This window comes from Lineus longissimus, chromosome 2 (assembly GCF_910592395.1).
Source record: "Lineus longissimus chromosome 2, tnLinLong1.2, whole genome shotgun sequence".
NCBI classification, from domain to species: Eukaryota; Metazoa; Nemertea; class Pilidiophora; order Heteronemertea; family Lineidae; genus Lineus; species Lineus longissimus.
The window spans coordinates 4,577,343-4,602,135 of NC_088309.1; the positions used below are offsets into that span (position 1 = coordinate 4,577,343).

General features: G+C 41.8%; 4 protein-coding genes across 6 annotated transcripts; 2 read left to right on the forward strand and 2 right to left on the reverse strand.

The window, feature by feature from the left end:
• Positions 1-925: 925 nt before the first annotated feature.
• Positions 926-18,312, forward strand: LOC135502828 (monocarboxylate transporter 9-like). 2 transcript variants are annotated; one of them, XM_064795944.1, is made up of 5 exons: positions 926-1,044; positions 15,347-15,590; positions 16,014-16,157; positions 16,546-17,520; positions 17,953-18,312. In XM_064795944.1, exons 2-5 carry the CDS (start codon positions 15,347-15,349, stop codon positions 18,105-18,107), a joined length of 1,518 nt encoding a protein of 505 aa, XP_064652014.1. In that variant the 5' UTR covers positions 926-1,044; the 3' UTR covers positions 18,108-18,312. The 2 variants fall into 2 exon arrangements, with proteins under 2 accessions (XP_064652014.1, XP_064652006.1); XM_064795936.1 differs by lacking the exon at positions 926-1,044 and adding an exon at positions 14,522-14,968.
• Positions 4,248-7,540, reverse strand: LOC135502855 (calcium and integrin-binding family member 2-like). The gene is made up of 6 exons (XM_064795978.1): positions 7,357-7,540; positions 6,990-7,024; positions 6,537-6,654; positions 6,116-6,263; positions 5,752-5,858; positions 4,248-5,494 (listed from the first exon to the last, which is right to left on the reverse strand). Exons 1-6 carry the CDS (start codon positions 7,405-7,407, stop codon positions 5,384-5,386), a joined length of 570 nt encoding a protein of 189 aa, XP_064652048.1. The 5' UTR covers positions 7,408-7,540; the 3' UTR covers positions 4,248-5,383.
• On the forward strand, positions 7,560-13,769 carry LOC135502842 (leucine-rich repeat-containing protein 61-like). Of its 2 annotated transcripts, none has more exons than XM_064795966.1 (9): positions 7,560-7,679; positions 8,281-8,400; positions 8,782-8,868; positions 9,259-9,405; positions 9,545-9,605; positions 9,852-10,003; positions 10,349-10,417; positions 12,385-12,519; positions 13,016-13,769. In XM_064795966.1, the coding sequence occupies exons 2-9, from the start codon at positions 8,364-8,366 to the stop codon at positions 13,108-13,110; spliced, it is 783 nt and encodes a 260-aa protein (XP_064652036.1). In that variant the 5' UTR covers positions 7,560-7,679; positions 8,281-8,363; the 3' UTR covers positions 13,111-13,769. The 2 variants fall into 2 exon arrangements, with proteins under 2 accessions (XP_064652036.1, XP_064652027.1); XM_064795957.1 differs by lacking the exon at positions 7,560-7,679 and adding an exon at positions 7,783-7,970.
• LOC135502818 (uncharacterized) lies at positions 18,306-24,509 on the reverse strand. Its single transcript, XM_064795925.1, has 11 exons — positions 24,349-24,509; positions 23,679-23,954; positions 23,338-23,463; positions 22,850-22,954; positions 22,219-22,470; positions 21,468-21,830; positions 20,876-21,042; positions 20,362-20,473; positions 19,784-20,115; positions 19,441-19,545; positions 18,306-19,000 (listed from the first exon to the last, which is right to left on the reverse strand). The coding sequence occupies exons 2-11, from the start codon at positions 23,947-23,949 to the stop codon at positions 18,785-18,787; spliced, it is 2,049 nt and encodes a 682-aa protein (XP_064651995.1). The 5' UTR covers positions 23,950-23,954; positions 24,349-24,509; the 3' UTR covers positions 18,306-18,784.
• Positions 24,510-24,793: the final 284 nt, after the last annotated feature.

Below are 24,793 nucleotides of genomic sequence, written 5' to 3' on the forward strand. Positions count from 1 at the left end.
AGTTGCCATATTTAGCGTAAAAATCTGTCACCATTGCCCAGAGGGGGGGTCAATCAAAATGTACTTCTGTTTGATATGGAGCGGACTTCAATTCAATTCAATTCAATTTGATGTTTTCAGCGGAGAACGCAATGCATACAAAGTGGCTGGTTCCATTCAGTGATCACTCTCTTGCCACGAGGAGGACACCTTCCATACCCAACCAATAACCACGCCCATCACAGAGCGATTTGCATAAAATCCCAGAAAATCTATACCAAAGAATATGAATGAACTTTTCACCACGAAAGTTGTAGTATTAACGTTTCGTGATCTGTGACATGTGTGAGTAACCCGTTACATGTATATCGCAAAATCTGCGTGGAAAGACTGAAGACAATGTCCCAATCTTAAATGGCTTACCTTCAGTCCCTGGTATCAAAAATCAGCCGGACTCCAGGAGCGCAAAATGAGTAGTCCTTGAAGATATGCCATTTACCAGATAACGCTTCAGAAGAAATAGGTTCCAATTTGAAATTTTAGATTTAGGGAGCTGGTTGTTGTTACCAAGGGCAATTATAGTCGTTAATGAAAAATGATACTTGTTGGACTTTAGACTTGACTTTCCCATCACGTTTCTGGAGAACACAGGCACATGCATATGATAATATCATTTGATAAGAATTATCAGTTGGGCTGGCGTTTCGATCTTTATGCCTGCCTGTGGAGTGAAATAGTGTCCTCCATTCGACCCTATATCAGTGTTATTCTAATAACAATTCTCATTCATAATAACCATCATAAAGTGTTTTGCATATGCTACTGTGAGCGAATTATGTGAAATGAGTGCTTTGAATGAGAATATCAAGTGGAGACCAGTGAATGCTTTGCCCGAGTTAAGATTTGAATGGAGCGCCGTTCTGAATGATGCAATATCTCGCTGTACACGTGATCCTGATCCGCAAGCTGTCGAGCTGTCCTAGTTTCATCAGCCCCTGATGTCAACAACGCCTCTTCTCTCTTTTTCTGGTAACAACAACGAATGACGTATTTTCAATAGTATATGTAAGTACATTTTCTTGGAATTCGTGGCATTATCCATTTACTATAGGCAGGTCCGCCTAAGAACAGACCCTTCAAATTTAACACCACTTGTACATACATTGTACATGTAACTGTGGGAAACCGTTTAGATAAAGATATTGTTGATTCGCTGGAAAAACATAATAAAGATTTAAGAATTTGAACAATTATTGGAAAAACTGGCAAGACGATAGAGAGACAAACACATAATATGCGCTCATACACTAATCTAGGTTGCGCTTTGCAGACAAACCTCTCGAAACGAGGCCGTATGGCGCAATTTCGACCTTATATGTGATTCTATAATACCCCATAATCACTCTAAATTAGTCTTGCTGATGAGAGGAAAATCCCCATGGAATCTGTTAAGTGACCTCTGTCTTCTCAGTCTACCGTCTGGTAGCCTTTCGATTGCAAAAAGGTGAAATACCACTGTGAGCTAAGGTCAGAATGCAACAATAGAACCGCTCCCACCCCCTACCCACCAGCACAGTCGAAAACTGAGTAAATACGAGTATTCTGAGAGGTTTATTTCACACAGACTCTCAAAGGATGTCTGCAAACACACAATGACAACAATTCGGTTCATCTGGTGTGAACTGCTTGGACCACCAAGCGCGCACTGCCCTCCGAATGTGACTGAGATGGGGCGGGGCTTTGATGTGATGCCCTTACCATGACCTGATAATCAGACGGCTCGAAACAACCGCGGCGACGATGCTCCGTCAGTTTACCAATGAAAATGAAAGAATATAATGGATCAGACGCTAAGGTGTCCGCACCCCCATTATTTCATAACGATTGTGTTTGAGATAAAGCTGATCATCATTATCTCGAATTTAGAATCTTCTGTCGTTTTTGCTAAAAGGTGTAATAATATCAAATGAGGGTCACCCGAGTTCACCCGTGGACACTGTCTGAGAACGGATCTTGAAAGTTATCTCTTTTCGTGAATGAAATATCCGATCAATTGCCTTTTTCTTGACATCATCACAGTTTTTGCGTAATATTTCCAACGAATGGGTTTTTAACAGTATAAAAACCATCATTTCCAGTAGAATTGTTTACGTTTTACATTTAGTCAAACGAAGCGATTTGTGCAATACAGTCCAGAAGCAACATAATATATCTGGCCAGAGCGCGGGATGCCTTCGCACAACGGCATGCAGAGTCCTTTTTAGCGTTGCAGACACAGCCCTGCCGCTTCAATCACTAAAAATTATGCTGTTTTTTACATTGAGAAAGAAGTAATGCCCTCACAAATCCAATGGGTTGTTTTGACACACGGATGACGGAGCATCAGTCTACGTTTTGAATGACATTTTCCCGACCCCGCGGAAGTGTTTTGTTTCGGTGTCCTTCAGACGTCTACATCGTCAAAACAACATTCCAGTGTCTGCTGACCCGATCATAATCGACCAAAAGTACATCATCAAAAATTAATATGGATGTTTTCATATTTTGAAAGCCAATAGAATACAAAGTAGTTTTATATCCGTATGAGCGGGCGAAGAAGAAGCGTTTTCATATGGGTTTGTAACGTTTCAATTAAATCAATCAATTCGCCAACCGAAAACATTTAAAATACTATGTAACTAATCTAAGTTATGAAAATTGACACTGAGTAAGCGTCGCTTGGCTGTCGAAGCTCAAAAATTGTTTCTTCGGTGAAGGTACATAATAGCTTGTGACCTTAAAGCAGGAAGTGGAAAGCACGAGCTTTTGATAGATGTTGGCGCCAACGGCCTTCTTGTTCGTGCCGAAAGTTTCCTTCTCAGTGAAACCCAACTCCGTGACCAAAGACCACTTCTGACTTCGGTATTGACGCGCCACTTTTTGCAACTTAAACAGTCTCTGGGAAGGATCTGCTGCAGCGGTTAGGTTTAATTTGATAGGATAGTTCAAGCTAGGTGGAAACGATTCATTTATCTCATGACAGAGCACCGAGCGCTAAAAACTGCGCAAATATGAAAAGTTGGTTTAGGAGGAAACTGGAAGGCGTAAACGTCATACGCCCCCTGTGACGAGGACAAGTTGACACCAAGAAGACTAGCTAGGGCGCGAACGGAAATAAAGTGAACTTATCCATGCATGCTGGTTGTGACTCGATATAACATGTTCACGCATCGTCGACATTTTTTTGCGATACTGTGTTGTCGGCGACTTGTTAGAATAGCATACTCGGACGCATCGACTCAATCAATTCTCAGAAAGCCAAAAGAACTGTTCCCTCCATTAGCCCAATACTGCGACCTTATGACCCTAGCCGTCTTCGATGTCACCTCTGGCCAGGTCATGTTTCCATTTCGGGCTTCTTGAGGACGTCTCGTCTCATTCATCGCACGCATAATGAGTGAATGTGCTCTGGTCACAACGGGACACTTTCATTCATGGAAATCAGACTGAATGAAGTTTCCCACTGGTTCGGGGTCAAGAGACAGACAGATATTCTTGACCCATTCAAAAGGATGCGAACATGACCACGCCCCGTATATCCGTCCTACACCTTGGTTATCCAGCCTGCTTATGAACCCGGGCGACGAGAAATCTGACGGTCAATTTATTTTTCACCGAAGATTTAGGATAAGGGCGGTCTTTCTACACTCATGGGAGGGCCGGTGTAGATGTAGAAAATGTCACCCTGAAAATGTGCCAGGCCCTATTATTGTATTCTGTCAGATTATGGTATATTGTTTTATAGAGGCCGTCGCCATCGGTAGCTTGGCGCAAAATAGACTAAAATTGATAATAACACCAGTCTTTCAAATAAATTTATTTGAAAGACTCTGATAGCACAACGAAGAATTACTTTTTCGTCCTTATTCTTGACACTCATGGATTTCTTTCAACGAACTTCCCCTCTCATGAGGCCATGATGCACCCGTGAGGACCTCTCTCAACTAGGGACAAAACTAAACGATTTTCGAACAGTATTATCCCAATTCAACAGATAACCAACGCCACTGTAAAATCTCTCAATGCCACAACAAGACCCTGAAGAAAGCTGTGGGTGTCAAAGCTTATGACAAGCCAGCATAAGCACAACAGTCCATCAGAAGAATTCAAATGCCTTTGTCACTCTTTGTTTTAATAGACAATCAATGACACATTAAGCCATGATCTTTATTAGGACAACCAGGCACAACCGGCACTTTTGACTTGAATAAAACATGATTAAATTTTGGAGTCAACAATTTATTCATCAATAAAAAGAATTGTAAAACAATCAAGACGAAAAGATAGAATGTTGAATGAAGACGGATCATATATGCAGATGCATCAATAGAAATGCAATTACAACAATCAAAAATAAAAGAATACAGGACCTCGCACTTATTGTAAATCGAAAATATCAGAATTCCTAAAACATTCCTAATCTTAACATTAGATAAATCATCAATCAAAATGCTACCTACATACATAGAGCCTAAGACATCATATTATTTCCTCCACACAAATTGAATAAAATGCCAAATGGACGGTAAAATGTAAGTTTGGAAACAATACGGCATTATTTCTCTCATTCTTGCAACCCATCGCAATCAAATTTATTTTACCAGGCTAGCAGTGTTGTAGTTCCTGAAGGGTACACATCTGCAACTGTAAACAATAAGTTAGTGGAATGCTTATGTACCATTTCTGATTCATCCTAGAACCACCTTTGATACAGGAAATCTTGACAATATAATTTTGAGCTGGATTGGCAAATAACTCCACCTGGAACCTTTAACAAATAATTGTTTTGTTTTTATCAAGTATATTCTTGCTTTTTAAATTTGTGTATTTGGTAGGCCTTCCTTTAAAATCTAAATATACATGTAGTTTCATCCAACACTTTTCAATACAGTGAGAATATTGTTACATCATATTGATCTCAAAGAAAGAAACTGCCTTGGTCCAGCACAAATTTTTCAATCACACTATCACATTGGACTCAGCTTTGATTAGCAAGCTGATCAATTACACATATTTTGTTTGTAGAACAATAATAGAATAGAAATCACAACGATTAATAAAGTATTGCTATAGCAGGTTGCTATTGGTATAAGATTGCTAACATTGCACATGAGTATTGTTTATGAGTAGAGCTAACAGTAATACAGTTACAAGCTAACAAGTAAAACTAACATGATTGTACCAAAATTTACATTGTCTTGCTACATAAAATGCATTCTAAGGCTTCCATGTACGTTAACAGTGGAGGGAATTTTTCAAACTTATTTATCAGAAAAGCATAATGCCTATTCCTTTATGTAGCTATCAATGTAAACTATGTGACGTCAATCACCTTTTCTGACTGAGACAGAGTTGATGAAGAAGCTTAGATTCTGATGTGGAATGTACTGAGGAAGTCTGGAGCCCTTGATATGACATGTTCAAACTCCATGTAAGACAGTGAGCCGTCATCATCCAAATCTGCTTCTTCCAGAACCTTTTAAAGAAAGGAAGCACGACAAAGAAATGATTAGTTATTTCACTTGGTTAGGAGTAAGCATAAACAAAGTTGCTTAAAAGGATATATGCACACCTGAACCTTTCAATTCTTTTCCACATACTGGGATACTTCCTTTATGCCATAACACACAACTTGTGTTCCTTGACTCAAATGCAATGTAAACGGTCATGCCAGATTGTAACTATGAATTGTATGGGTTGTTTTTACCAAGATTTTTTTATAGATTTACATACCTTGTCGATAGCAAATTCTATCTCTTCAGCTGTTAGTTCATTCTTTGTGAGACTATTCAATGTATGTTCCAAGTCTTCTCGTCCAATGTGATTATCCCCATCAAAATCTGCAACAAGATAGCAAATGCAGTCAGGTTCTAAGTGAGAAATCTACACTTGTGATAAAGTGTTTGAATTCTCCTTACAAGCAATACAAGCATAGGGGAATCAAATAATCAAATACAGTACATGGTTTAGGTTGAATAGCCCTCTTTTTGGATGAAGTAGAAAGAACAACCTCTGAGAAAGGGATTTTTCAAATCAGCATTTATTACATGATTTCTGCATAAAGGTGACAGTGCCAATTCAAACAAGAAATTCTTACCATATATCTTGAAGGCATAAGTCGACTTGATATCTCTTGGGGCAGCCTCAGAGAAGACAGAGAACATGTCTAGGAAATCATTGAAGGTCATATCTCCAGAGCCATCTTCCGAAAACACCTCACAGACTCGGCGATGGAATGGATTCTCCTAGAAGATAGAAATATGTTTTATTAAGAGGAGTTTCTTGTTGCAGATACTTTCAATGAGCATTTGATGGTAGCAATCCCCTTGTGTGTTAAGAATGGTCGACATCATTAGTCTGGAAGAGGATGGATTTCTATATCAAAATGCTAGATTTGGAAACCCATCCCCTTTCAGACTGATCATATCAGTTGTATTTCGAGGTTCATTGTACATGTACATGTAAATTACACTTTCTGAATATTCTCAAAGAAGCCATGGTTAATGGGAATAGCTTACCTTTAATTCCTGCATTGCTTCCAACTTATTGTAAGGCATCTTAACAGTGGATGTCTCATTTCCACTCATGTCTTCTGGAACCAAAGTTGGCTCAAGTTCACGAAATCTACTATAGATTCTGAAAAAGGTGAAGTCCTGTTACAATGTATCATTTTTCATGTTCTTGAAGATGAAGAAAAGTGTTTTTAGATGACTGAATATTTTAACACCAGTTTATTTGAACCATCAGGTACATGTAAGGTACAAAAACACAACCAGGTCAGGGAAAGCACAGTGACTTTAAATCTAACAACAATAGCAATGCTCCCTTTGTCACATCACTGACCTACATATGGAGACCTAGACACTCTTAAAACCATGCAGTGCAGACCAATGAAGGGGAAGTTGTGATTTGTAACTTAAGACACTAGTAGAGAAAGGAAGTTTGTAATTTGCTTAAGTTAAGACACTTACCGAAGTATTTCATCTCTTGTAAAGAAGGTACAATCCTGAAAAAAGTTCAATATTTAAACAAGAACTAGGAAATGGTGACATTAGGCTGCATGCCATGGCCATGGGCATTGGGCATAATAGTATAGTTAAGTAGGCAGCCCTCCCTGCAGCTATCACTATGCCACGGTCAGATGGTGTCTAGGGTCGGCATCTATACAAGTCCATGACCATTGTTGACACTGAATTTCTGTAATCAAGGCCTTTAAGAAGTCTATCACTTTATTGTGGTGGGATGAGGACAAAATGTTCTGGGGACAGATATTCGTGTTACACCATATCATTATCACCACTTCAGTTACAACAAACATTGAACAATCAACAAACAAACCTGATATGCCTCGAGTTGTTCGTCGCTGAATATGGTTTGTTTGTTACCCATCTGGATCCTTGTATTGTATGATCAAAGAAGTAGGCATGTATTCAACGATAATATGAAAAATCTGGCCATAAACGATGAAAATGAGGGAGAAAAACGTGAAATTTGCAGGACTCTGCCAGGGTGGTGCTACTAGTACTAGTACTTCATGACTTGCTCAATTCCGTACTTGCCGTTCTCAAATCTCGGGCTGAAAACCAATCGTCTCTGTGTCCATCGTCTCTGTGTTACTTATTAAAAAAAAACCTCAGCCGTGTGTCGAAATATATTGTAAGGTAAGCCAGTATCCTCTTATAAACCAGTTCCCCTTGTTTTTACTACATTCCCAAATCGGTTGTCTTCGGATGAATGAAGGCCGCCAGGAACGAAAAACACCAACAACAAGGTTGTTTACAAATGGCCGCCAGGTCGTCAAAATGGTCGTAGAAATGAAATTTCTGATCCCGAATTTTGTTCTAAAATGATGGTTTACAGCCAATTATTTCAATCGGACACCGCTCCGCTGCTTCACGAACTGACATTGGTTCTGTGAGGGTATAAAGAAAGTATATTTGTTGAGGAACAAGGTTTGTTTCATTTTATCATGCCAGGGTGAGGGTCAGGGACGTACGTCAAAGCCAGACAATGATTCCACTCACAATGCTTGAATTGAATGAATGCATGAATGGCTCCAGCACTGCAGAAGCAAGTGTCGGTCACTGTGAGTGTCTTTTTTACAATGAAAGCCTATTGGCAATTTTGTGGCTACATCTACCACTTTACATGTAATAATCATGTGTATTCTGTACCGGGTATTTCTTGATAAGATATCTCCACACCTCCTTTGTGTGTTTAGCTCATAATAGTCATAGTAATAGTTCTAGAATTCAATTTCAGACTTGCCTTCTATAGCTTACAATAAATATCAATCTGACTGCATGAACAGCTGAGCATTTTGAAAGCCAATTTTGATACCAATTATGGATCAAGCTACCAATTCCTCCGCAGGCATGACAGGTAAGCCAATTCCATCAGAATTCTATTCTTACATGATATTCAAATGTATGGCCCTACTTTTAAAAAAACCACTTTATCAATTTTCCTCATTTCATCAATGTTATTGTTATTTTCTTTTATGGCATCAGCATGTTTTTGAAGTGTTTTGCTGAGCCAAGCACTCAATGTGGAGTTTAATGCTTCATCTTCAGGTGTGTGTTACATTGACTTAGTCTAAAGTTGAGAGTTCCCTTGAATTCTTTTGTATTTTCGTCTGAATTTTCCTCTTCTCTCCTTCTACTTCGGGCATCCCTGTTCAGTAGCACCCTGCTGCTGCTTCTGGATCTTTTATCACTGTTAATTTTGCTTTGATTCAACAATTAATCCTATTTCATCCGGCAGATGGTAAGATCACAAGACAGTTGCTGAAGATGAGGAGCGGTGAGTTTGATCTGGAGAGTATACATTCCATGATCCTCAGAGAAATGGGTAAGAAGATCCAAGAATAAACTTTTTTTCAGTCCAGGAACATCCCTCTCTTTCAAAAGTTGGATGTACATGTGTGCGCATGCGTTTTTGATAATTGCAGTGTTTGACAAGAAACTTTTTACGCAAGTTAGGACATGTCTGTCCCTTATGATTGTTTGACGAGTAATGCAGCGAAATCTCCCCTAGTGGACATATCTCACCCTCTTCTTTTTGGGACACACACTAATTGTACTCATAACGTTGTACTCTATAAAAAGGAGAGACTTTTTGTCAGTCCCAAAGACATCTACTGTATGTACTTATGAAGCAAGCATCTGAGAATATCCATATGTAGCTGTTGCAGAAAAACTTTTGTGTTGTTTCCTAATTTCTTTGTGATTCTTTCTGCAGGCATATCAGACCTTGGCTGTATTGGTGAATGTACAGGCTTGGAGAGGCTCGACCTGTCCAGGAATGACATATCCAAGCTATATAATTTGGCAAGTTTATCCAGTTTGGCGCATCTAAACCTATCTGCCAACAGAATAAGTTCTTTAGGTGAGTAATGTTTATGACACTTTCCATTGCCACCAAGGACAAAAAAGTGATACCCGTAATCTAAGCCAGCTCCTGCTTATGATTTTAAGTACTCTAGAAAAGGATAGAATTTTCAATAAACTTAACATTACTTTTTCAGAGGGCCTCCAGAGTCTGGACAATCTAAAGACTGTAAATCTTGCTGGCAATCTTTTAGGAAGGTTAGTCATTTTGTTTTTAGTCTTGGGTTCAGTGGTGAAAACTTCACTTGCTCTTGGAAGGTATTGTCATACACCGACCATCTGACAAAGAGGTGTGAATTATGCAATCAAAGTACAAGGGCTTGGAACTTTAGATCTTGTGTTATAAAAGATAGTACTCCTGGTGCAACCATGAATTGCTAGATTACTTCTGACAGCAATTTACCTTTCCCACATCATGCCTAGTGAATATTCTTATTTTTTAAGCATCGATACGTTACATTGTTTGGCCGGCCTTGAGAAGCTAGAGGAACTAAGACTAAAAGATGACATTCATGAATTAACAAACCCAATATGTATGAGAGTTAGCTATAGAGAGGATGTTCTACAGATGTTTCCTAAGTTGCTCATTTTAGATGGTAAGTAGAAAACTTGATGCAAGATATCACTATTTATACGCGGCACATGTTTTCTTGAAGAAACACATTGCTGGGAGATCATTTGAGCAATTGATATCCACTATCGATAATGATTGTCTCATCAAATACCGCTCAGGCAGAGCTGTCAATTCCCCCAAAACCTTGACAGCCACTTAGGTTTTGGGCATCTTATCTCCACCTAGTATTTGATGAGACAAGTCCTGTTACATGATAAACACCTAGCCACAAAACAGTTGAATCTAATTGTTGCCTTGCATATTTTCAGCCTGTATCATTTCGAAATGTTGATGTGAATGATGTAGTTAGTTATTTTGTATTCTTAAGGTGAGAGACTGAAAGGCAAGGGGAGTGAGCTCTACAAGCTGTGTGCAGAAATTGATAGGGATTTGGCTGGTGAGTTTTAGCAAATCGCACACTTGGACTTAATCTGGTCCATTCACGACATTGAGAAAGTATAGCACAAAAATTGAGTAGCTAATGAAGAAGGCTGCATAATTTGACAGTATTGAAAATCTCAGACTATCAGAGTTGAAAGATTGTATTCAACAACTGTTTGATTTGTCAAAACCATATCGCTTTTATAGTTTGCTTGTCAGGAAACGGGAAATGCTGCTGTTACTGACATCACATACAATTTGTTTTCATTTTTGCACCTTTCCAATGTAGTCTGGACTTGGATAGATGCATGAGAACAGGATTTTTGGTAGAAGGTGCATATCTTTTAACTGCATGTGTGCACACCTGTTTCTAACTCAAATGTAGAATTCTCTACCAATCTGCTAAGGATAAGCTGGTCATTACGAGTTCCAGTGCACTAGTTGGCACTTCCTCATAAAACCTGTTGACTCTACTGAAAATCAAAAAGTCTATTGTGGGTTACTTTCTTGACTGAAGCTGCATTCATACTAGAATTACAGGTGGGTCCAGAGTTTGATCGAGTGTCAGACCCCGATGTTCATGTATCTGAATTTGGCTTAATTTATCTACTAATGCTACTGATGTTACTACATGTACTCTCTCTCTCCTTCAGAAGCCGGTGAGTAAGCCTCTGTTGCAATATGTGCTATTTTGTATGAAATTGCTGCGCCATTGAAGAAGTTGATCAAATTTTTGAATCAGTGGAGTGCATTTATGAAGTAGAGATCTTCAGGTCAACTTTCAAAAGACACTGGTGGACCACCCCTTTCAATGTACTTGTATTTCAAAGAGTCAAAGAAACTCCCTACTGCCTCTTAGGCACTGCAACAAGGCTGAAGTTGTCTTTGGTCCATTTTGTCACAACAAAGACACAGCTGGGATCGAATTAACAACTTCTTTAAAGGCATTGGCACTTGTTTTGTCCCTTGTATGCTTTTCCCAGTTTCGGTCATTCCATTCAAAAACTACCCTGAATAACCTGCTTTCGTATCAATCAATACGTACATTTATTCCTTATTAAAAAAACCTGATGACAACCATTATTTAACCATGTTAGCGCGTGCACTGAGTTGCCAAGATTGTCTGTGAAGTTTATTTTAACCAGTTGTGTTGAGTGTCTTATTCAGTAAACCTCACATATATCGCATAAACTGGTTTGCAAAAACCAAAGGGCGCCAAGGTATACTGTCCACGTAACCATATTACCACACACTTAACATTTTCTTGTGCATTGTCATCTTATTTTATGTACTGGTTAGAGATTTTCTGTTTTAGGCTGTCTACTGTTGTCATAATGTATTGTTATTTTGTAGAAGTTAAACCAGTTTTCATAAGGAACTGGCTTGCTCTTAGGCCAATGTTGTTTGTTAGTTTCTCTATCAGATAGACCATTTCACAGAAAAAAAATTTCCAGCCGTTTTAGGCTTTTTGTGTGAAGTGTCATTTATTCATGAAACAGACTATAGTTTAGAATTAATGTGTGGTCATGAGCTTGATATGAATACTTGCACATTGTGTTTGTGTGTTAGAGTTTGTTTTCAGTTCACTTATTCCAAAAGGTTATTTCTGGTTTGTGTAGTATTGGATTTGAGGCAGCTACACATATTAGTCCCCAAATGGCAAGCTGGTGTTTCTCAGTTAAGACTGGTGACAATTCCGTGCTGAAAGGAGAAAGGAATGGTTAAGTGTCTTGTTGAAGAAAGCACTAATAGATCTGCCCATATTCGCTTGCTCCAGAGCCCAATACATTGAGGACAATGACTTCCTGAATAAGCTGTAACTAAATTGAGTTTGTAATAGTCAGGTTTTAACACCTGGAAATGCATATGTTAACAAAAGCTATGCAATGCCCAGGTACTTACCCCATCTGGCTAAAGGAGCCCAACACACTCTTACATGTAGTGTAAAATAATGACCTAACCATGCTCATTGTTTTGTTACAGAGAGCATCTGTCATGCTGGACCAGTAAAAGAGATACCAATGCCAACTGCCTGGGTCCCTAAGGGCTACTGGGACAGAAGTGAAGAGAAGAAAAGGGAAGACCTAGCCATTGAAGATGCAGAAAAACAACTGACAGGTAAGATTTTTGTAACTGGATGAATGACCATCTTCTGTAATGTCATTCTGTTGCCAAGGAATGCTGTAGAATTTCAATGCTCGGGTATATCTAGTGCAAGGATTTTGCTAAACTGAGCTGAAGTGGCTTTGGAATAGATTGTGAGATAGTGGGCTGATAATAACACGACCCCATCCCCTGATCGAGAGCTCCTCCAATGGCTTTGCAATAGATTGTGAGATAGTGGGCTGATATAACACGACCCCATCCCCTGATCGAGAGCTCCTCCAATGGCTTTGCAATAGATTGTGAGATAGCTGGGATGACATAACACTGTACCCCATCCCCTGAGAATCCCTCAAGTGACTTTACATCAGATTGTGACATAGCTCAGCTGACATAACACTGTACCCCATCCCCTGAGAATCCCTCAAGTGACTTTGGATTAGCTTGTGACAGCTCAGCTGACAGAAAAAAGAATACTGTGTTTACCATGCTACCATTTCCTTTATTTCAGATCTGATAGCTGAGTGCAAACGGCTCAACTCTGTGGCTGAGGATAATCTAAATGGAATGGTCAATCGTTTAGCTAAAACAGATACGTCCAGTTGAGAAAGGAATATTTGGAAAACGTGCCAATGTAGACTGACTCTTATAACAAGAGATATTTCTCAAAACACCTCGATGTGACCAATGAGAAACTGAGACATTGCTGCCAATACTTGGAAAAGGAAACCTCTAAACTCAAGCACTTTTAGGACACATTACTAATTAGCGAAGGAGCGGTGTCCTATTGATAGGCAAGCTATTTATTTATTTATTTATTTAATCGTACATAATAGTACATTCAACAGAGTGCAGTGCTGTATTGTGCAGTGAGAAAAATAAATAGATGGAAGAAAGTTGTTTTCTATCAGAGGCCTCTGCTAATCAAGATGACAGACCCATTAGATTAAAGTACCATGAGATGTGCTAACGAGTGTAAAGACTGCATTGGTTGATGATTGTGCCATGATTGAGATGTTATGCTTGTTTGTACCCTCTGGCATGACTGATTGTGACAGCGAGTGTTTTTAAATGTGGGCAGAATCATTTGCTACAATATTGAATATTTAACTTTGTATTGCATGTACCGGTGCATGTAATGAACATTCCAAATGAAGTTGGAAGTCCGTCCTCAACTGTTGTGTTTTTATATTGTCCTCTTTTTACATATTATGCAGTGTACAAACAGTTGTAATTGCTGGTGAATAAACAGTTGAAACAACGAATCTATGTGTTGTGGTATACTTTGCTTTATCCCAGCTAGTCTTCTCTGAGAATGTTTGAGGCGATTCAAGAAATCAAACACTTTATGGGTGCATATCGTGTTCGCTTCCGATGGGCGACAGAGATGATGGACCTCACTTTCAGGGCAAAGGGCATTTTGAGTGGCTGTGCTGAGTGAACGGTTTTTCTTGCGTAGGGCACGTACCCTTTTGTCTGGGAATATAAAGAATGAACATGCTCATTCTCTTGCCAGGCCTCATGAAGTTCATGATGTAACTAGTTCACTAGTCGACAAGAGAACAGTCCATCAGATAATCAGCCTGAGGGCATCATTACAGACTGCTTGTTCTGTGGACAGTTTGTCCCTGTGGAATGGTTGAGCATATTTTATTCTCCAGGGGCACTCTACGACCTGTTACATTACAACAAGACATCCACTGGAACTTGACTGAAACTTTGGCAAAAATTAATTTTGTCTTAACTTTTGATGAAGACAAGACAAAAATGGCGAGGTTAGGGATATCCCCCTCCAAAAGTCATTTATTCGTTCTTTTTCAAACAAAATTGAATCCAATCTTTCTTATGTGACACACAGTATGTGGAGCAATGCTTTCTCTCATAGGCTGAACACCAATGTGATGTATTATGTGATCACATTGCTGTGCCACGGTATAATTGTAAAGGCCTAAATTGCTCAAAGCCTATATATCGGGCCAGATGATCAATGCTGTATGAACTGTATAAACTGTCTGATTTTTTATACCCCGGTTTATGCTGGTTTGGGCTGCAAAGATGAACAACCAGGAGGACCGCAATCATACATCTGACCATTACTTTTTGTCTGAGTGATCAGGACAGATCTGCTTGCTGTGATATCACAGCCCGGACTGTGTAGTTCTAGGCCGGGATAGTCATATCTAGGGTTCTGGGAGAAGTGAATACTGTTCTTATGTGCCAAACGTTGACCCCTTTCTTTCTTACGCGCATCGTTTGGAGTGGCGTGGATGCATGCCGACTTACCGGCAGTGAGTCTAAAGGATGGGTATACGCACAACGACGGTTGATCGGCATGCGTGGATGAACCACACGCCTACTGTCAGCTCTGACAGGAGCCGTTCCTGTAATCCCAATTTATGACTGTAGTGACACGACTGAGAGGCTGCTATCTACGGAGCGAGGTTGTGTCGACTTCTGATTGATGGTACAGTAGTTGCTCTGCTTGCTTTTCCCGGGATTGACGGTTGTGTCTATAGTCCGTGATTGTGGCAACTCGGATTGCACTCCGAAGACAGTGGGTTCGATCCCGGTGACACTCAGCCTGGCTGTTTGAGGTCGTCGACTCACATCAGCTGCCAAGAGAGCATAAACTCGGAGAGGCGCTCGCGCGGAAAGCTTTCAATCGCACCAGCTGCGAATATACTACATACGAGTTGTAAATGAAAAACTTCATCCCGAATGCCCGCCCGCGGCGCTCCTGGCCTGCTCATTGTTCGCTTTGTTTCTCCTCCTTCCGACGTGCGATCCAAACACGCACACTGCATAGACAAACTTTACTACATACTCGTTTCTATCTTTACAGATGACAGATAACAGCTGCGCGGAGTCAGACGATGAAGATGATCAGGTGGAGATGGAGGAGCCGTCGATCGAAATTCCATACGGCTGGGTTGTTGCAGCGTCTTCATTCATCCTCCAGATGCTGGTCGTCGGGTGTACCACTGGTTACGGTGTCATCTATGTGGAGTTCCTCGAATATTTTCAACAATCTAGATCAAAGACGTCGGGCATTGCTGCCTTATGTCAACTATTTTTATCATTTGGTGGTATGCTTTTATTTTTCTCAGTTCCATTCCATTTTGAAGGAAGGCTTTTAGTAGCCTGAAGCAATGTCAGTCTGTTAGGCTACGTAACCCAAAGTCGTCGAGTGGTGTCTCTCCTATTTCACAAAAGTCGAGGAATGCAGAGAGTTATCAGGACACATCCTAGAAGGTTCGATTTCGAAAGATATCAAGAAAATCAGCGAACTGAATGGTGTGTCTCTTAATCTTCTAGGTGACGTAACTGATCAGAGTATCAACTTTAAATTTACCCCTGTCCCAACCCTACCTCACTGCTCCTTGTTTCTATTCTGACGGGTCATACATGTAAACTATCTTTTCCACCTACCCAAAGAGCTGCGGCAGGCACATGTACCCATGACCACCGCGACTACAACAGCAAACATTCAACAACTGTTATCGTTCCAGGCATCGTCTGTTCGTGGGCCACACCGCGTTTCGGCCACAGAAAAACTCTCATGGTTGGCGTTCTCCTGTCAACGGTCGCGATGATCTCCAGCGGGTTCGCTCCAAACGTGTTCTATCTGTACGCCACCTATGGTATAATCGGAGGTAGGTCTGTCAAAAATCTTGAGGAAAGAAATCCTGACCAATATATTGGCTGGTAAAGACATATACGATCGAGTAAAGACCTACCAATAAAGACACAATCAAAATTGGCGGTATCGAAAGTTACCGTGTCATCGTACTCCCGTATTGCGAAGACGCATAACCTCCGCCGGGCTCAGCACCGTTGTAAACGCTGTCCCAAGAGAAAGCATTAAGACAAAAATTATGGGTACGAGGTTTTAATCTAGTTATCCACCTTATTCCGTCATTAACAACGGCCTTCAGGACATATATTTCTGTTACACCGGTAATACTAGTCTTTATTTTCAGTCTGAAAACGGTTTTTACACGTAAATATAGGGAATATACGCCCCCTAAATTTGCATTGCAGGTTTCGGCTTCGGGTTATGCTATGTTGGTTCTCTCTCCATCGTGGCACTGTACTTCGACAAGAGGCTGTCCTTGGCATCAGGCCTTGCTATGGCGGGAGGTGGCTTTTCCTACTTCATCTTTCCACCGACAATCAAAGCGGCAATAGAGGCTTACACGGTCAGAGGTGCTATGGTGATACTTTCATGTCTGTGGCTTCAAGGGTGCGTCTGTGCGGCTCTAATGCGACCTCCACCTCCCAGGAAAGTTCGCATTGGGAAGAAGGATCCCGAGGACATGGAGTTGATGAAGGGCGGTGAACCTGATCCTCTGATGAAAAAGAGGTCTTACGAGAATATAGTTGAGCATTTAGACAAAGGGAAAGATTTTCAATCAAAAGAAGAATCTCAGACGTCTTTAACGTTGGACAGTGGGTTCAAACCAGCCGTGTCTGGTTTCACGGGCAAAGAGGAAGAGGACACGCCAAGGACTAAGAGCAGACGATATCGCATTTCCTTCAAAGGTTGCCTGAAAGGCAACATTATTTTAGAATGGAAGTTTTGGTTCTTTGCTTTAGCGACAGTGCTGTATCGAATTGATTTCACAACATTCCCCCACATAGCACCAGACTTTGCACTGGTGACGGGACACAGTAAACTCCAGGCGCACATCCTGATGAACATCCTCGGCGCTTGTTTGATCCCGGCACGGATCATCGGAGGACACATTCTGGACCGGCCATTGACGAATGTTTTCGTCATGATGATAGGAAACCTGCTGTTATTTGGCACAATCAGCTTAGGATACCCGTTTACGAGAGACGTCTTCTGGTTGATGGCGGTGCTGACAGGGTGTCGTGGTGCTGTCCAGGGTATCATCGCCATCTTCCCCGTGCCAATTGGCGTGGAACTGTTTGGAGTCGAGAGAATAACGCATGCTTTGGCCTACTTCAACTTATTCAAGGGGATCGGTGATCTCATCACGGCGCCGCTGGGAGGTAAGTTCCACATCTGTCTGTCTGTCTTCAGTTGGTTCGTCAGTCGGTGGGTGTCCATACCGTAAACACAAGCCAATGTTGATCGTTCCCGTCTGGCCAGTGACTAAGACCATTCATTGAGTCGCTGGTCCTTCGTTCACGGGTACAGCAACAGACGTCACGCTCACTAAGTCAGATTGTTTCCGAGCGACGAGTCAACCTGAGTTGTATATATCAAATACAAATGAGAGCATTTCGTGGAATTTTTCATGCATAAAGCCACATTTGTTCAGGGTCATAGAAACAATCTGTTAAATCCTGCTGTTTCGTAGTTTTTCCCTTTGTCTTATTCCAAATTTCATTGGACGAGCGAACTGGTGGACCCATGGCACTAGAAACATCTTAGAAATCACTTTTAGATAAATTTAACATCGTAATTTTGTCTCTTTCCAGCCAGTATCTATGACCATACCGGTGACTATCTCCTCGTTTACGTCACCTGCGCGTGTATGAGCGTTATCGCCGCTGGCCTGACCCTGTATCTGTACTTGCATTCGAAAGGAATCTTCAACAAATTTCGGCAACAGAAGAGAAGAGAGACGTATTGATGACGTTAGGAGAAAGATCTGTTCCATGTTCATTGTTTTCAGGCTTTTTAGGCTTGATCTCTCCACTGCATCTTGCTGGTCGTTGGTGTTATTTTGACCTTTTATCTGCCTGAATAGCCCCCCCCCCCCGATAGCCCCGTGCGCAAGAGGCGAAGTTACCGCTAGGCACCAACAGCGATATAGCCGAACTAACACAGTACAATGTAGTATCTTTAATAGTTTCACAGATTATTTATGGAAATAGTCACTATCTATTAACAGAAATGTATGATTTTTTATTTTCTTAAAAACCAACAATAAAAGGTGATCCACCATCCTTTTAGTCTCTAATCATCGCCTCGTTCACAAGCTTGTCCTGAATATTACTGTTCACAGCAGGGAGTTATCTAAGTCAGTTGATCGCATGCAGACTTGCCGTCGGTGAACCTCAATCGTAAAGTCTTCTCATGGATATCTACGCCGGTAGATCGGCATTGTTGATCGATGATTTTTAACCTGCGGTAATTACAACTGCAGCAATGATCTACAAAAGGTAAAACCTGTCATCGATGTTATTGATATTAATGGCAGGTCACAGTAATGACCGATTATCCGTGTCACTGGCAGCTGCGATGCTCCCCTCAAACAAGAGATTGTCTTATGCAAAATTTCTCGTTTGCTGGACACTTGATGCGATTCTACCGTTCGCATATCAACTCGGAGTTCTCTTTGAGACATTCTTGTAGATCCACGTTACAGTCGATGGCGAAGTCTGTGACACAGGCGACGCCGTCACACATTGCCTCGTCACCATACCAGCGCTTACAATCTGGCTGGCTGCACTGAGCGCCGTTCGGGTCAATTGGGGCAGTGGTCTTGCCGTTGGAATCTTTGAGGGTGATCTGTGATATCAGCTGAAATGTTAAAGAAATATACATGTATAAGTTTAACTCGATACGACAGTGAATTTTCGCAGATTCCCCGAAACGCCATCGCGAACGCCTGTCCCATTTTTGAAACTGTGATTAGGAGGAGCTCAAACAGTGGGATAAGCCTTGGCGTTTCGGGGGATTTGCGGAAGATCACTATTGTATACAATGAGCCGAACCTCGTCTGACGGTTCCAAGATCCTTTTTCAACAATTAGAATCTTAACAAGCCGATCCGGCCATTATGAATTCTCGTTTGGCCATACTTGCGTACCAGTATCGGTAATATTCGCCTGCGCCATCATGGCTATCTTAGCCCGATCTTGCAAGAGCGTAGTCCGACTAGACTCCAAAGTTAAATGAAATAATGCGCAGACTCGAGAAGTACTTCTGGCAGAGGATGTCGCAGTGTGACACTCGCCTCACCTTGGTTGTTTTGTAACTAAGTGAGCCCAGCGTGAAGAACGTTCGCTGAGTGTTTATCAGCAGATTCACCACTGAGATGTTCTTCTGTAGTGGTCCATATTGAAGCTGAAACAGACGGAGAACAAACTATAAATGAAATAAAACACATTTGATGAAATCATTGCATTTTCCGTCCCCGAGTGTCTTCCGAAAATGATCAAACCCAGGACCAACCATGCAGCAACTTTTTTCACAAGGAGGAAATCGGCCCATGTCTGAGAGAGAGACGGGGTTATTATGGGCTCCATTCTATCAAAGATGGACAAACTTCAAGGCTAACGTGTTTACCAGTTCGTTCCCTTACCTCAATATTCCCTCCAAGCCAGAACGTGCTGCGCCATTTGAGCGTCATGGGTACCTCTTCCTTGAAAAAGTTCATGAAACCTCGATGAAAGGGTGGCACCATTAAATTGTAGGTCTGCCTCACCGATTTCACCTTGGTAACAGTCTTGGAGAAACCCTCGCTGAAGATGTTCTTAGTTGCCTTGGTACCAGAGGAGGAGTCCGTGGATCTGCCAGACGTAGCGTGAGAGACCTCGGTGTTAAGGCTTGTGGCGACTTCTGTGGTCACACTAGCTTTGGCGGTAAGGAATCCCCCGCCAACTGTGGCACTGACGGACATGTCAAGGCTGGTTCCTAATGCGAGAAAATATGGGAACTATAGTGAAAGAACCAGAGATGTCAACAAGTGTGAAATTGTCTATAGCCTATTGATGAAATGACCATTATTGGGAAGCTCTCGTGTTAACACTTTCTGTTGGTGCCAATTTAGTTGTGACTGTTTAAAATTGTCACAAAATAGTCCCAGTTCTTGAGCAGTAAAGCCTTCCATGGAATAAACAGCTTCTAAACTCTGTGAACTGTATAGTCAACGTAACTCACCGACAGACCCTCCCACAGACCATGCCTTTGACTTGGTGGATGAGATGGTCTTAGACTGTCCCTCTTGGAAGCCCGTTTCCGACCTCCAAACCATTTGGGACGATTCTTCAGTCTGAAAGAGGACACAAAAAAAATAAATTAGGTAACACAAAATAATCTCTTTTCCAGGACGTGTTGTTGCTCATTGGTTGTATGAGCCGCCTTGGTCACGTGACTCTAGTAACCACGATGCTATGAGAAACTGCTATTAAAGGATGAGCCAAATTTAAAGATTGTCGTCAACCATGCTGCCATGAAATACCGGATTTGAAAACCCCCATCCTCAACCATACCCCTAGCGACTATCTATCTCATATTCAGACTTGGTTTTGACTTCGAAAGACTCGTTCTGCTGGAGCTATCCCAGCGCCGCGGTAAAACTACGTTTCTCCCCAGCAGTGAAATTACTCAATGTAATTTAATCGCGGTAACCAAAGCGCTCTCCCGCATGGAATCAGTCTTTTATGGTGCTCACCTCCTTCATGTATGTTTGCATCTGATTGACATTAGAGTTAATGTTGTCAAGTTCAAGGTCATAGCTTTCCATCGGGGTCAAGGACAATGGCATCTGATCTTCAAGTTCACGTTTGTAGTTCTGCAGTTCCAAGGAAAGTCGTTTGTTGATCATGATTGGGCCCCTCCCTAAATCAGACAAAATGGAGAAAGTTAGCTTAGTGCTGATGATGGTAAATACGCCGATATCAAGGTCCAGACATTGAGCGGACCATGAGGTCCAACTCCTAGTATAGACATGGGCAGTTCGATCCTGGCAGAACCTTTGGTATCACGGAGAAAGGCAGTTAATCAGCCAAGAGTTCTAGTCTGGCCTTTTAGTTTGTCACTTTCATAGCTCTTACCTTTCTTTTGTGTTCTCAATCTTGAACGATGATGAACGCTGTCTTGGTAAAGCTCGTCCTAGGTTCCGGCGGGGGTTCCGGATGGCCAGAACCCCTTCCTCAGAGCTGCACTTTGTTGGGAAGTGGTTGACAGTCATTGCGGTATAGTATCTTTATTGAGTTAAAAGAGTGTAACTTGATATATATATATATAGGTTGTTTAGAACTTACCTATACAGTAGACGTACATTGCACCTTTTGGACAAGTGCTGCGGGATTTCCAGACGCATTCCTGTAACGTATTCGCTCCCTCGCGACACAGAAGTTCGACGCGCGTCAATGACATGGGTTCACTCTCCTCCGCCCTGTAAGGCCACGCATAGCCTCCGTAGAATCCAATCTGTCGGCATCCAATGTCGGCGACCAAATTGTTACTGTCGGCTTTGTCGCTCATACAGACTTTGGCCCAGCTATTCCTCAAGAGGGGCCGCTTGCGTGTTGTGAGAAAACCTCTGATACCCTCTTGGGTAATATCTCCGCCGTCGTAGAGAACTGTTGGAGGACCTGCGCTGGCTGAATTACCGCTGGTGTTATCTGAAACAAAGCAAACGGATTGATGAAATGTTGTTTTGGTAGCCTATGCAAGGGGTTAGTGACGCTGACTCTGTTCGGGATCCCGTCTCTGTCACATCTCCTTTACATGTAATTCGTAGACATTGCAGGGATGCCAAAGTGCCCAGGCAAAAAGTCTAAAATATGTATCCTGTCCCTTGATCAGTACCCATTTGCTTAAAAATGTCTCTAAATTGCTCATTTTTGGCATAATTTTGAAAATTCAAAGATCTGCAGAGAGTTGAGACAGATATATTTCCATTCCAGCTATTAAATTGAGTCTGAAATACGGAAATTTGACATTCTTGACAGTAGAAATTGAACGCGTGGCACAACTAATCTGTGGCGTGTCATTCATTGAGTAACTTACCTAAGATACATTTCCGAATAAATAACTTGGTATTAGCGTCTTTATTCGTCAGTGGGGTGAGATGGTCATACAGCTTGCACTCCCCAAGGTAGTTCTCCCCGTCGCGCTGGATCTGTGTGTAGGAGTAGGCGAGGCAAGCGAAGGAGACCTCGCGGTCACAGTAACTCTGACAGCGAGCGAGACTAGCGGCGGTCTTGATGTTCTTCTGCCGAGACATCACCTTGCTGGCAAACGGTTCGAACACTTCGCATGCTGAAACGACAAAGGCACAATCAGTTCTTACGTCTATACTGTTAGAAGAGTTGAGACAACCCGGGTTTCGGCTCAACAACTTGACATAAACAGGAAAATATACACTGAAACAGGGATACAATTGACTTGCCTCTTAGTAGTAGCATAGCAAAAATTGTATGTTTCTACAGGGATGAATGTCAACGAAATGGGCTGGCCAAAATGTTTGTTCTTAGGTCGCAGGAATGACAGAGTCTCAAAAATGGATAGAAGTCGCCAACAAGTTGTAACAAACGCCACTACTTGCGTTCCAAAGTTCTGCAGGCCAGTTGGTTGTCAAACTGTCAAAGAAATGCTTTCGTAGTAACTCCGAGTCCATGCTAAACTGTCAGTATCTTACCCAATTGCTGCCATAAGAGAAGCATCCGCCCATATCTCCTAGTGTCTATATTATCAAATAGATTCTTCTGCACTCGTTTCCATACTTGAGCTGGAACATCAATTCCTGAAAGAAATGTGATCATCAAAATGAGGATAAAAATCATCTGCCTTAATAAGACAAACCCAAACTGACCAAAAGTAATACTCCGTGCTGGGTAAACCGTTCTTGGCGATGGATACTCTGCCAAGAGACGTCACGGTCTCTTGGTGCTGCTATTAAAAGCATGCAGCATTGGAATATTGAAGCACTGTCTCTGTGACCAAACTTAAGTTGAGCGCAGGATGTGACTTCTGACTCTTTATATCGTTGCCTGGGGCAAATGAATGTTGCATGACAAACTTGCTGCAGAGGTATTTTTGAAGACGTCAACATTTCGGACGTGACCAACGTTTCCAAACAACAGAGTAACCCCAGATGTCTGAATCAATAATCGGTTGCGGACTAACCTCCGACGGCATAAACACTGTAGGCCTTGTCTCCGTCCTTGGTTCTGCCTCCGCAGCACTCGTCAGCACGGCACCCATCCGTCTCGACTATCCCTGGGCATGGCATGTTACAGCTGCTGTCTTTTCCTGAAAAACAAAGATTTAAGATTAAGGACTGACAGGAGTTTTAATGTTTGGTGAAGAACATTGATGCTACATGTATTCTCTTAGGGCATACTGATCAGAAGAAGGAGGATATCGATGTGATATGAATATTCATCCGTGCAGCATCGTTGGGTGATGACCCATCTACAGCAGCGGCGATGATCAGCTTCTGTGACCAGCAGTAAGTTTGAACTCACCTGATGCAAATACTGATCCGCCAGACGCAATTCTCTGTGTGGGGAAAGAATGAGTACAGTGACACTCCTTACTCCTGGTTGCAGCTAAAATGTAACCTTTCTGACGACAATCCTCAACGCAGGCGCCGTTGTCGTTCATCTGACGGAAGCTGGATTCGCCTTGGTGCTCCAGGATTCCAGCGTAGCAACCTTCAAACGTCAGTTCAGAAGACACCTGCAGAAGTTGGTGCAGGGCCACGGTCAGCAGTCCGATGAAGACACAAAGACGCATCTTGTCTGCAATAGAGAATGATATCAATGATTATCTGAGTGGGAAGAAATCACATCTCTCCTTCCTTTGATGTTGTTGCTTACATACAGTTTGGTTCCAAAGTAGCTATGGGGCCTAATCAGTAGGCACACATGTCGATTCCCTGCAATTCCATCGAGAGCGTACACGACTCCAATTGGTCTCGAGAGCGAGAACAGACTGCAGAGGACGTCCTGGCACGCTGGTGATCCGCCGCGTGGCGACTTAGGGAAGAGATCCATCGTCACAAGACATCGGGGAAACTCGTAAGATAATGTCTTGCTATTTCATGCATAAGCTGCAGACAACGTGCATTTAATACGTGTCATGTACAAATTTGAGTGCATATGGCTCCTCGTAGAATTGTGATAGCATACTTACAGTCAATTCAGTCCTGCTATTTTCAAAACTCTTCGCGTTCCTTTAGCTGACCAGTGAAGTTTGAAATGACGCCTATGTTTCCACTCAAAAACATTAATTCTTCCTTTCAGCACGTCCCTGTTCGGTCTGCTATCGGCTTGACTTCTCGATAATCAAGAATGCGAATCATTAGTGTTGTCAACAAGGTGAAGGATCATCCATGTCCTTGTTTAGGCTTTTCGATATCTAAATTATCAGAAGTCAATTTAGAATCAATATTCCGGGTATCGATATGGGCAATTATGTCAATATTGGCGAAGAAAATTGATAAGACAAATTGAAAAGATCCGTAGATGCGTCCGTTCGTGTGAAGTGGTCTGACTTTCGTACACAAAAAAAGTTTAATGAGGCCAGTTGAATCCGGCATTGACTGGAAAATCAAGGCTCGAACTTCCTTGTCAAGAAA